We start from the raw sequence: 13,140 nt of genomic DNA, 5'->3' as shown, positions 1-13,140 counted from the left end.
TCTTGTAATCAAGTTCAAGTTCTTAATCATTTCTGGTATTTCTGTAAAACCTCACACTGAATTCTTGTCTTTCCTTAACATTTCACACTTACAAGTTTCCAAACTATGAGCAATTAAAGATGCTAGAACAGGGAAAACCCAGGTATGTGTTGAATTAATTTATCTCAATGAATATCACAATAGGGAGGCTGCAATTGATGTTACTACCCTTGAGTTGAGGAGAACACAAAAACCCTGGATTGGCTAATTGCAAGTTTTTGGCCATTGCTGAATGTACAGCAGATGACAGAATTGGCAGTCTTTGCTGCTTTCACTGTCAAATAGCCTGCTAAGATTCACTCAAGGTAATTTTCCACTTCTTGGTACTGTCGGTAGGTACCAGCTACAATTTTCCAACCATTGTAACAAATGAATGAGAAATCGAGAGTTGGGAGGACGGTGACAGCAGAATTTCCCAATATGTGTGACTTATGGATGAGACTCCCTGTAATATGAACCTGGAAAATTGGTCCACAGATCTGAAGACCGAAGATTTGGACAAAATAATGGAAAGCCCTGATGCTTGTGGAATCTCAGCAGAAATGGAGAGAAGAAAAATCAGAAGCTTATATAAGATTTTAATTTTAATATACTGCATTAATAAACATGCTGAAAAGTTTGAGCATTATACCAGATGCAACTCTGATACACATTGCCTCTCTTGTCCTGGTTGTTTGTGTCCCTCACGCCTCAGTCTTCCCATTAGGACTAGCAGTAATGCATCATTAAATATCAACTCAGCAGGTCTGACAGCAACTGTGGAGAGAAAGACAGAGTTAACATCTAATCATACGGACTCGAAACGTTAACTTTGCCTTTCTCCCCACAGATGCTATCAGATCTGCTGAGTTTTTCCAGCAATTTTTTGTTTCTGATTTCCAGCGTCCGCAATATTTTGCCTTTATATTAAATATCAACTGTTGCTTGCGCATTAGATATAGATTTTTAAAAAACTGCAAGTGACATTGCAAGAATTATGTTTAAGTGATTGTGGATGAGCTTTTACTACCAGTTGTTTTTCGAGTGTGACTGTGAAAATATGAATGTTTATAATCCATAGTTCAGCTCAGTGTGACATAAATGAAAAGTTACAAAGATGTTCCTGCTAAAAGATTTGAAGATATGACGTATTGTGATAGGTATTATGCAATGGGTATATTTCTCAAACAGAAAATTACAAATGTATTCTCTGCAGGTTACACATCTTGTTTTTCTTTTGACATGTACCGCAGGGTATTGACTGTCCAGCTGACACAAACAACGCTATTGCGATGAAGAATTCTAGATCTCTTTATGATGGCACTTTACATCTAAATCATGTTAATGTAGCCTCCTTAAGAAAGGACATTTGTGGAACTATGTTTCGGCTGGTGACGCTGGGACAACGTAGTGTCAAATTTATTGGGTTATTAAAAAATAGCCAAACGTCTGTTTCGGGCAATAACAGTGATCTCTGTCAAGTAGGGTTTGATTGCTATGAGAGGGAGAGAATAGAGATCTCAATAAAGCAGTAATATGGGGGGTCGAACCCACCTGAAAGCAAGCCTGCGCTGCAGCTCACGCGGCTCCAGGTGGCCGCGCGCATTGACGCGCGAGCGTGCTGCTGACGTCAGGGCGCGGTGGGCGTGCGCCCGGAACGAGGGGCTGGAGCGAGCGGGAGAGCGCGGGCATGTTGGAGCGCTCATGACGACACGGGGCTGGCGGCTTAGCTGTTTCTCTGAATGGATAAAGTTGCAGCTTCGGGGCTGTTGTGCGAAGGTGTCTTTTGGGCGGGGGGGCAGAAGAGGGGGGAGTTTGTGCCGGTGGTGGGGGTGGTTGTGGCTGGGGAGGGGGGTTGGGGGGGGTGGGTGGTTAAGAGAGAGAGCTGCGTCAGTCGGGGCTGCGCTCTTTGCAGCGAGGCATCGTGTCGGCTCCCATCCCCGGCGTATCTCCCCGTTAAATTTGGTCATTTTTGTTTTTTTTTTGTCTCTGGCCATAATTTAAATGGAGCCTCGGGAGGGTGTGAGTGGGAAGCCGGGGCTGACGGAGATAACCGCCGCCGCAGTGAGTGACAACACCGGCGCTGGGGGAGACGACGCCGCGGCCGCCGGCGGTGTGGTGTCTGCGGTCGGCACTGGGAATGGCCCCGAGTGCGGTGATGGTGGACAGGAGGAGGAGGAGGAGGAGGCTGCAGCTCCCACCGGCGGCTGCAGCAGCAGCAACAGCAACATGGACTCTGCTGCAGTGATGATGAGGAGGAGGAGGACAGCGGCCCCCGGCCCGAATCCTCTCGTCCAGGATTACCCGCGTCACCCTCACAGGTTCGTCAGGCGGATCGTGCCGCTGTCGGTGCCGCCGCCGGCGCCGGCCGACAGGCCAAGCCGGCTGCTGCAGAACGGGGCTGAGCCGGAGCCGCAGAGCGCGGCGGTGAGAGCTTTGCAAGGCGAAGCGGCCGCCGAAGGCTCCAGCACCGAGAGCCAAGCCGGGAAGAAAGGCAGCGCCACCGAGAGTGTCAGCGCCGATGAAGACAAGGAAGGCAAAGCGGGCGAGAGCGCATCCAAAGAGCCGGCGGATAGCTCCAAAGACCTCTCCAAGTCCAAGAGTGAGGACAACGAGGAAGAAGCTGAGATGAAAGCGGTCGCCACTTCAACCGACGGCAGATTTCTCAAGTTTGATATTGAACTTGGAAGAGGCTCGTTCAAAACTGTCTACAAGGGTTTGGATACGGAGACATGGCTGGAGGTCGCCTGGTGTGAGCTTCAGGTAAGGTGCTTAAATTATCGCCTGTACGCTTGTCAAATAGGTCTTCACTCTTAGTGCTGCCTCTTATTTCATTCATTTGGGGAGGGGTTTTGGGGTTGTTTGAAGCTCCATGCCCACTGGCTTGGTAAATTACTACAGTAAACCTCAAACCAGACCTTTCACTATTTAAATCATAAGCACTGAATATGAGCAAGTATTTAAGGGATACGTTTTGTTCTTGTAACCGGTGTTACTGTTTTATCTGTCCATCTGTTAATCTGGCCAATGCCATAAACATGTCTATGGTTTCGAAGATGGTTGAATGTAAGTGTTCATCGGTGGATAGAAGTGTAAGGAATAAACGGATAAAGCCGCTGCCAATAACGTATAGGATTGAGATCGGGCAGATCGCTTCTTTCGACGAAACGCTTCAGCGTAACACTTGTCAACCTGGGAAACTACCCATTACCTGAGTTTATAACATGCTTTCTTTTTGATCCGGGTTTATGAAAACAAGACCGTGCGTCGCCCACTTCATGTTAATAATGTTGTCATCCCGTAAAACATTTTTCCCCCGATATGAAGAAATTTGGGGGTGAGGTGATGATGCTGGTTAACGTATTTGAAGTTTCTGCATTACCCTGATAGACAATTTTTAAACCTTCAGTGCTTTGCCCTGAAATGCCCCTTATGTCACGGTTATTAAATCATGGATTAAAATGAGTCCAATTTTAAATGAATTAACATTTTATCTTTTTACTTTTAAAAGTAAAAAGATAGAATGTTCATTTAAAATTGATTTCGGGTTAAACGCAGTAAGGCTAGTTTTTGTTTCGTCGCTTTGGAAAAAAAATGAATTGTGCTGCAGTCTGTTCAGCGCTCAAAACGGACAGTAATTGGCTTTGTAAAAAAAAAATCACTTCCTTGGGTTTGGAAAGAATTATATTAAAATTACGGGTGTTAAAATTTGCAAAGAAACGTTGCCATAAAAGCTTGGGTTCCTTCCATTTTTGCACCATATTGGCCAAATACTGAAGACCTCATAACCATAATTAGATGGGTGAGATGTTTTCTAGAACACGTATTTTACACATGATTCAGTCCAGATTCTGATCAGCCATTGCATAAAGTAAGAAACTTCAATTTCTTATTGCAGTGCAATTTAAGCTTAAAGGAAATCCTATTTAAACCTTCCAAAAAATCAGCCTAATAGATATCATTATTTCAAGTGAGCATGAAGAAACCTGTATTACTTAATTAGATTTCTTTCCTAAAGTTATAGTATTTGTTTTCCTAATGAAACAGATGTCCAATGTCTGGTGATTATTGTGTAGACATGTTCCTTCTGCCATGAGCCCATTTTAGAATTTAGAAAGCAGCATCTGTTTTTTGTCTTGTGGACAAAATGTCAAATCTTTAAAAGTTCTTTAATTTACCACCTTAAGAAGATGTAATTGTCTATGAAAAATCCACTTTCACCATCCTACTTATTAATTACTTCTCTAGTATGGAGTTAAGCCAGTGCTTCCAAAACCTTTTCCTGATGTGACCCCATTTTAATGTCTCAGACTTTGTGTGGCCCTGGGGCAAGGGGATGGGGCAGGGCAGGGGGTTAGTGGTAGCTCCTGAGCGGAGTGGGGGTCGGTTTAACAGCACGGAGGGGGTTTAGCTCCCGAGTGGTAGTGTGGGAGAGAAGTTCAGCATGTTGAGAATTGTTTAAACTGCAGGGTTTTGAAAACTAACACCTACCTTTTAATGGGTGTTTTTTACGGCACCAATTGGTCCTCAAAGATCTGTCTGTTAAGCCATGCTAATAGGGAAAAAAGCCCCAAGGATTTAAAGGGGCCTTGGGATTCAGTCCAAGCTCCATGGCAGCCTCTGAGCTCACAACCCCAAAATCTTGTGTCGCAACCCCACTGGGGGTCGTGATGCACAATTTGGAAGCCCTTGCTTAAAGCACTTTTGCTCTAGCAATAGTAGGTGCGAGTTGCGTAGTATGGCACTTGCGTTTTTATGTATATTTTGGCAGTAGGGCAAATTATAATTGCTATAAGTTCCATGTGTAGGGAGAAAATGCACAATTTCTGTCGGATGTATGGTTCTTCCTACAACCTCTTTGAGCAATGTAGTTTCCCTTGGGCTTGAAATAGGGTTGAACTAGAATTGTAGCGGCACATTACTGGGTTCCCAGTCACAAGTTTTAGATGCCGGCCTCATTGGACAGATTTTTCCAGTTCTTGTGTGGCCTTTTGAATGAGCTTGGTGGTTCTTGTAGAGCCCATCTAGCATGCGAAGATTGTGATGCTTGCTGATGGGACTGATTTCTGCAGCCATCGCAGAAATAGACATGTAGAAATGATTAAAAGCAAAATACTGTAAATTCTGGAAATCTGAAATAAAAACAAAGTGCTAGAAAAACTCAGCAGGTCTGGCAGCATCTGTGGAGAGAGAAACAGTTAACATTCAGTCCGGCATGACACTTCAGAATCAATAAGAGTCAAATTGGATTTGGAAAAACTAACTCTGTTTCTCACTCCAATAGGCTGGCAGACCTCCTAATTTTTCCAGTGTTTTGTTTTTATGTAGAAGTGATTCTTTTCCAACTCCATGAATGGGTGCCATGAATTGTGGGCAGTACTCCTTTTCCCTGATAAACTTGAGATCAAATGAGGATGTTCCAAACACAGCATTGCAAAGCTTCCTCTATCAGTTCAAAGCATGCAAGGTGATGACTAACAAACACATGTACACATACATGTACTTTATCCGTCTTTTAATACAGTTAAGAGTGTTGGGATTGAAAGATATTTGTAACCGTGAATTTTCTCAGGTCAGTATTTACCAAATGATGGAGCCTTTAACTGTCAGCACTTTGTACATGCTGATCTGTTGTCTTGATGCTGTGTAGCTATAAACTAAAAACACCTCCATTCAGGTTACATAGGTTTGGTAAAATTCGAAACCTAGATCACAAGGAATTGCATCGTATAAAGATCAGAAATAAATATACAAATGTCTGTGAACATTTTCAACTCTTAAACATTGGGTTTTATGTATTCAGTTTGGCTCTTTCAAATGCCTCCAGGAATGCAGGGTTGTATAAATTCTTGTTTCCAGTCTGTTAATGTTGGATCCATAAGAATTGGCACTGTTGATACTCTGTTGTATTCTTGTAGGTGCTATGTTTTCATTTCTACAATGAAATTTATTTATTTTTAATGTTAGTGTTTAGTAGTTGGTCTGACAAATCTATGCAGAGCCGTTCTTAAATTTATTGAGAAACCTAATGGTAAAACTGTTCTTGAGCTTTTTAAATTTGTCTAAGTGTCCTTGAAAACCAATTGAAATACACAAAGTAACAATTAGTAGTAAGTAGAATAATGCTGGCATTGTTCTGTATTTGGCCAGCAAAACCTTACTTTAATGATTTATCCTAGAAAGCAGGTATTATTCCATCAAAATGCCATTGTTAGGTTGAAATGAAATACACTGTAATCTCTCCAGTCCAAAAATCTGTTATTTGGAAATGCCAATTATCTGGAAATATTTTGAGCAGACCCAAGCAACTCACGGCATCGTTTTAGCAGTAACATGGAAGATACGGTATTTGGATCAGTAAGACAATTTTTATTACTGCTTTTATGTCTTATCACTTTTATGCTTCAGGTAAATATTTATATCTGCAGTGCTTTCTGGTTCATACACTTGTGATTAGGCATTCCAATGCCATTCTATAATCCAATAAATTGCAAAATCCAGAAATGATTTAGTCCCAAGTGTTTTGGACTAGAGAGGTTAGTTATTTTTCTTAGAAGATGGACAATTTGCAACAGGAGGAGAATGTTGTCATCCTTTAATCAGTTAACATCAAAAAAAAGGGTGGGGGTTAAAAAATAAGTTTAATTATAGTCTGGCTAGCAGAATTGTGGAAATATTTACAAGAAGTCTGGCTTTACAGGTATATTTTTGCACTCTAGATGCTCTATATCTTCACAGTGTATTTGCTTAGCATTTCATTATGCCACCATTTTTGCATGGCATATTTGGTCATTTTTTGCATCTAAAGTGCTTTGCGAGGTTTCGCATTTAATGTTTTTAAAGTGCATGTTTGTAAGTAACTTTGAATAATTTTTCCTGTTTGTCATTGCTGAAACCATCACTCTTGGTGCTAGCTACTGACTCATCTACCTCCTAGGCCACTCGTATTGAACAAAACATGTCAAATCTTTTTCTTTTGTAACTGTGAATTGAGCTGAAGTCCCACATCCTATTGACTGTCAAGAATAGTTATCTGCCTCATAAAAGTTACCTGTTTCCATTTGTATGTTGCTGAACCCTTTGTCTTTTGCAACCCCTAAACTCTATTCCAATGTGCTCATCATTGGCTGCATTTTGTCTATCCTCCATAAAGTCTAACTTGTGCAAATTGCTTTCATGAGGTGTGGGTGTTGCTGGCAAGGATAGCATTTGGTATCCATGAACTAAGTAGCTTGATGGGCCATTTCAGAGGGCATTTAAGAGTCAAACACAGTGCTGTGGGTCTGGAGTCAAATGTAGGCCAGACCACATAAGGATGGCAGATTTTCTTCCCTGAAGGGCATTGGTGGATCAGATGGGTTTTTACAGCAATCAATGATAGTTGTCATGGTCACCATTACTCAGACTAGCTTTATATTCCAGATTTATTAATTGTATTTAAATCCCACCAGCTGCCCATTTGGGATTTGAGCCCATGTCCCCAGAGCATTAACTCTGAATTACTAGTCCGGTGGCGTTACTACTATGGCACCACCTACCTCCTTTGTAGTCCTTTACCAAGCCCAGCTCATCCATCAGGCGAGTTCTTGTAGAACTACATTGGCTTCCAACCACCCATAGGAAAGTTACAATGCAATAGAGGCCATTCAGCTCAACATGTCTGCACCGGCCTAAAAAAAGACAAACTAATCTGGTCCATAGCCTTGCAGGTTACAGGTCTTTAGATGCAGATCCTGGTACCTCTTAAATGAGTTGAACATTTCAACCTCAACCACCAACTTAGGCAGTGAATTCCAGACCCATTGCATTAAATTTATATATCTTTGTGGTTTCAGTCGATTCATCCTGCAACTTTTTCCTGACTTGTTTTCCCTCTCACCCTTTGTTTTATCGATTCTAGCCTTTTGCTTCCTTTATCTCATGTGCAGGTAATATGCTGCACCCATAATATTTAACTTAATTTTCATTAAACCCTTCCACTTCACTACTTCTCTTGCCTGTTAAAATCTTTACCAAATTAATCTTTTCTCCCAATTGTTTGATTACCCTTCCTAAATGCTTTCACATGGCTCAGTGTTCCATTCCTCTTACTTTTACTCTAACCTGCAAAATGTACAAGCACCTAAAGTTCATATTCTTAACCTGTTTCCATTAAAATCTGCATTGGTAGTGGAAAATGGAATATTCCCATGTCTGGGATAATGTAAAAGTATTCTTCTAACTGAATTTATGATTGGATTTTGGCCTGCTTCTCCTTTCCTTATGTTTTGTAAATATTTTCTTTCCGATATCAGCATTGTAGTTTATGATACAAAGGAAACAAATTATCAATCTGTGTGCAAGTAGGTTGGGAGACTAATTTTAAAACTGTTAATATAGATTCTTAACTAGTTATAATTTTACTTTTGTCTCCAAGTTGAAACCTAGAATGATGTTTTATAGGTTTCATTGCTAACTGAAGTAATTTGTTGCATCCATGCCCTTTTACTCCAGTATTAACAACTATAGGTGGATGACAGTTAGCTAACCATGTACAATTGATTGGAAGTTTGCCCTTACAGATTGTGTTGCTTGGAAATGAGCTGAGTATGTTGAAGAAAAAAAATCAAAATTTTATTAGGACCTTTCCTTCTGACTTCAAAAGTTAAGGTTGTGATCTGTTTTTCCATTTAATAAGCTTAAGTGCCCTTCAGAATAAAAGGGCAACATAGCTGAATCTGATCCCATCCTTCCTTCACAGCAACACACAATTTCAGACAAACCTCACTGGAAAGTTTTCAGAAGTAGAAGCCTTACTTTTTTGCTTTGCTGCTTCTCCATTCTCCTTCCCTGACCCAGGAGTGATGAGGCCACCTTTATTGCCCAACTGGTGCGTCAGCTGAGAATGCTAACTACAGGCTAGTTAGCCTGATATTAGGTCATCAGAAAGATGCTGGAATCTATTATTAAGGAAGTCTTAACAAGTAAATCACAGTATGATAAGATAAAGTCAACATGGCTTTACAAAAGGAAATTGTGGTTGACAAATTTGTTTGAGCTTTTTGAGGATGTAGCAAGGCCGATAAAGGGGAAACCAGTTGACGTAATATATTCCAAAAGGCATTCGGTAAGGTGTCACGTGAAAGGTTGATGCACAAGATAAGAGCTCATGAAGTTGGAGATAATATATCAACGTGGATGGAGGATTAGCCAGCAGACAGGAAGTAGAATGTAGGGATATACAGGGCATTTTCATTTGACAAGCTGTAACTAATGAACTGCCACAAGGATCAGTGCTGGGTCTTCAGCTATTTACAATCTATGTTATTGACTTAGATGAAGGGATCCGAGACTAAATGATGATACAAGGCTAGGTGGGAATCTAGTGCTGATGAGAATGAGTGACTCAGATAGTAATAATTAGGTGATGCTAAACTTGTGTCTGTAAAAGTCTAAAGGTTATAAGAAGAGGGAAGGACAAGTTAAACTTATCACAGTTTTGAAGTCAAGAAGGGGCAAGTTGGAATTGGAGACTCTGTGGTAAGGTTGCGAGTGGGGATACCACTGTCACAGGGTCTTCGGCTAAGAGAAGGCATACCATCACTACTTCACGGTAACTGGTGAGAGGCAATAAATGTGAATTTGACAGTGTCATCCTAGAACCAAAATATAGAAAATGTCAACATTGCAGGATGCAGGGAGAAAGGAAGAACACGTGTTTCGTGCTCCAGAGGGAGAAATCCACAGACCATAACAGTACCAATAAAATGGAGAGAAAGAAATCAATTAATTGTAGTACAGAGATGAAAGGGTGAATTGCCATCGGATAATGAGCTCACCTTAATTCCGATTATAGTGTAGCTTATAGCTTTGTCTTTGGGTCTGTGAAAGATGCAAACAGTAGGAACTTAGCGGTATTTTTTTAGCTCATCTTACGAGCACTTTTATAATATGTAAAGCATTATATGAGCCAGTTTTGGGAACCAGACCTATTTCCCTAAACGACTTGTGAAAATTTTATTGCATAGCTGTTAAGGGTGTCAAGCTTGTAATAATATTCTTTGTAAACCTAAGTAATTATGAACTGATGCCTCAAACAAGAGCAGGGGAACATTTCTTTCCTCCCAAGTATCTACATGTCACAATTCAGACACCTTGTTGGAGTGGCCAGTTTCCTGTCAAAAAAGGTTGAAGTTTTGAATTATAGGAATAAAGCTGAAAAATGATGTATATGGTTATTTGGGAAAACTAGCAAAAGGATTATGACTAAGTATGAAGAAAAAATCTTTCTTCTTGGAAATAAGTTAATATAGCTTGGATGGAAAGTAATGTTCTTTTGAGCATTTAACACAAGATGCAGTTTATTAGAATAAGAGGATAGGGAGTTTTTGCATGTGGGAATAGTGCACCTGATGTAATGCACAAGATTTCATAAACTGGAGTTTGAGAAGATTGAATATAATCAATGCGTTTACCCAATGTATTTAGTGGCAGTGTAAAGTGTTTTCTAATTCACACTGATGCTAAACGTATGTAATTCCCAACAAAAACAAAAATTGCTGGACAAATTCAGCAGGTCTGACAGCATCTGTGGAGAGGGAGACAGTTAATGTTTCGAATCCGAATGATTCTTCATCAGAACTAAAGAGAAATAGAAGTGTGGTGAAATATAAGCTATTTAAGGGGGGCTGGACAGCTGAAACTGAATAGGGGGCCAGTGATAGGTGGAGGCAATGGAGAGATTGCTAAAGATGTCATAAACAAAAGGTCAAAAGGATGTTGACGCTGGTGATATTAGCTAAAGGATGAAGGAGGTCATGCTTCCTATAGTTTGCCATTTCAACACACCACCCTGCTCTCATGCCCACATGTCTGTCCTTGGCCTGCTGCAATGTTCCAGTGAAGCTCAACGCAGACTGGAGGAACAGCACCTTATCTTCAGATTTAGGCACTTTACAGCCTTCCAGACTTAACATTGAGTTCAACAACTTCAGATCATGAACTCTCTCCTCCATCCTCACCTCTTTTTGATCCCCTTTTTTCTAATAATTGTAATTTTTATATGTTTTTCTTTTCCCACCTATTTGTATTATTATTTTTAAAATTTATTTCCATCCATTGTTTTATCTCCACCTTTTAGCCTATTTTGATCCCCTCCCCCCACCCCACTAGGGCCATCTGTCACTTGCTCATCCTGCTTTCTACCCTTAATGTCACCATTAGTACATCCTTTAGCTAATATCACCACTGCCAACACCTCTTTGATCTTTTGTTTATGACATCTTTGGCAATCTCTCCTTTGCCTCCACCTATCACTGGCCCTCTATCCAGCTTCACCTGTCCAACCCCCCTTGAACAGCTTATATTTCACCACATTTCTATTTCTCTTTAGTTCTGATGGAGTCATACGGATTCGAAACAACTGTCTTCCTCTCCACAGATGCTGTCAGACCTGCTGAGTTTTTCCAGCAATTTTTGTTTTTGTTTCAGATTTCCAGCACCCACAGTATTTTGCTTTTATCTTAGTATGTAATTCCCATCCTCCTTTTGAAATTCTGAATTGAGACTGTATTAACACTATAGTTGCAGTGTCAGGATGAAGTGAAACTGCTTTTGCACTCACAATACCTCCTAAATTGCCTCAATAATTTGCTGCGGGTTGTGTTTTGTCAATTTTAAAATAAGTATAAATTATTCTGTAGGATCAGTCTACCAAATGTTTCTTGTCCTAGCCAGCTACCTTGCTGGATTTACTTTACTAAGCAATGGATCACAGTAATTATACCTTTTATCAAATGTAAAGTCTGATATAAACATGACCTAAATGTTATCGCCAAGACTTTACATGTTACCAAGTAAAATCAAACTGAGTTACTGAGTAATAACTGCGAAGGATGTCTTTGCATTTGATTTGTATATCATGTCTCGATTGGAAATTGAAGACAATTTGGTATAATCTGATGCTTAGTTCAGAATTAAGTTTGAGTTACTACTTCTAGAAAAGCACAGACATTATCACTTACAGTTTTACCTTACAATAACCCTTAACTAATTTCAGTCTTTGTTTTCAAATATATCACCATTATTTTTGTAAGAAGTTAGCATATGACATTTAAGAAAATTGCTTTTAAGACGAGGTAATGCGGTATGTATGTGAAACTGATTTTATTTTAAAGTAACAAATTAGGCTTATTGCTGAGATAGAATCAATTGATGTTTTAGCAGAAAGCAATTTTTAGCCGAACCACTAGCTGTGGGGGGTCAAAAATGAGTTACACCACATTCCTTGGATTAGTGAAAAGAAAGAAAGTTGTATTTATACAGTGCTTTTCATGATCACCGATGGCTGTAAAACACTTTGGTATAATGAAGCACTTTTTGAAGTATAGTCACTGTAATGTAAGGAATGTGGCAGCCAATCTTTACACAGCAAATTCCCACAACATGCGATAATGACCAGATAATACTTTTTAGCAATCTTGATTGGGGGAGAAGTATTGGCCAGGACACTGGGGATAACTTCTCTTCTTTGAAATGGTGAGGTGGGATTCTTTGCATCCACCTGAGCAGGCAGATGGAGTCTCGGTTTAACATCTCACCCAAAAGAAGGCACCTCTAACGCGACCTCAGTACTGCACAAGAGCGTAAGACCTGGAGTGGGAATTGAACCTGGAACCTTATGATTCAGAGACAAGAATGCTGACAACTGAGCCAGAGCTGACACTGGAATATAATGGAATACAGTGTGCAAAAAAATTCTATTTTGGGCATTGAAGATGGCCTGGTTAAAGGGTGATTTCTATGCTTTTGCATGTTGAATTATTTTGTAAGATATAGTACTTGACCTGTGTTCTGCAATGTTCTGTGATCTGGTGAATACTGAAGTCATCAGGAAGCAAACTTTAAGGTCATAGAAATTTCTGAATACAAAAAGACACTTTGTGGATGTTAAATCCTTGTTCGTGACTTATGAGTGAAATTAGGAAATGGAAAAGGATTTAAGACTAGGCAGAGATGTGTGTAGACCCGCTGGTAGCAACCTTGAAATGGTAGATCGTATAAATGCAGAGATTAGGCAAGCATGTAGTAAAAACTGTGATTTTAATGGGGGCTATTAACTATTGTATATATTTGACTAAGTAG

The 13,140-nt window shown here is 40.2% G+C and overlaps 1 protein-coding gene across 5 annotated transcripts in view; it reads left to right on the top strand.

The window, feature by feature from the left end:
- The first annotated feature begins 1,914 nt into the window (after positions 1 to 1,914).
- The window catches only part of wnk2 (WNK lysine deficient protein kinase 2), a 225,255-nt gene continuing 214,029 nt past the window's right edge, over positions 1,915 to 13,140 (top strand). For all 5 annotated transcript variants that reach the window (XM_041191976.1, XM_041191978.1, XM_041191977.1 and 2 more), the window contains exon 1: positions 1,915 to 2,781. In XM_041191976.1, the coding sequence (XP_041047910.1) occupies positions 2,023 to 2,781 (759 nt within the window). In that variant the 5' untranslated portion in view covers positions 1,915 to 2,022. The remainder of the gene's footprint in view (positions 2,782 to 13,140) is intronic.

This window comes from Carcharodon carcharias, chromosome 7 (genome assembly GCF_017639515.1).
Source record: "Carcharodon carcharias isolate sCarCar2 chromosome 7, sCarCar2.pri, whole genome shotgun sequence".
Taxonomy (NCBI): domain Eukaryota; kingdom Metazoa; phylum Chordata; class Chondrichthyes; order Lamniformes; family Lamnidae; genus Carcharodon; species Carcharodon carcharias.
Note: the sequence above shows the minus strand (reverse complement) of the source record. Positions and strands in the feature narration are given on the sequence as shown.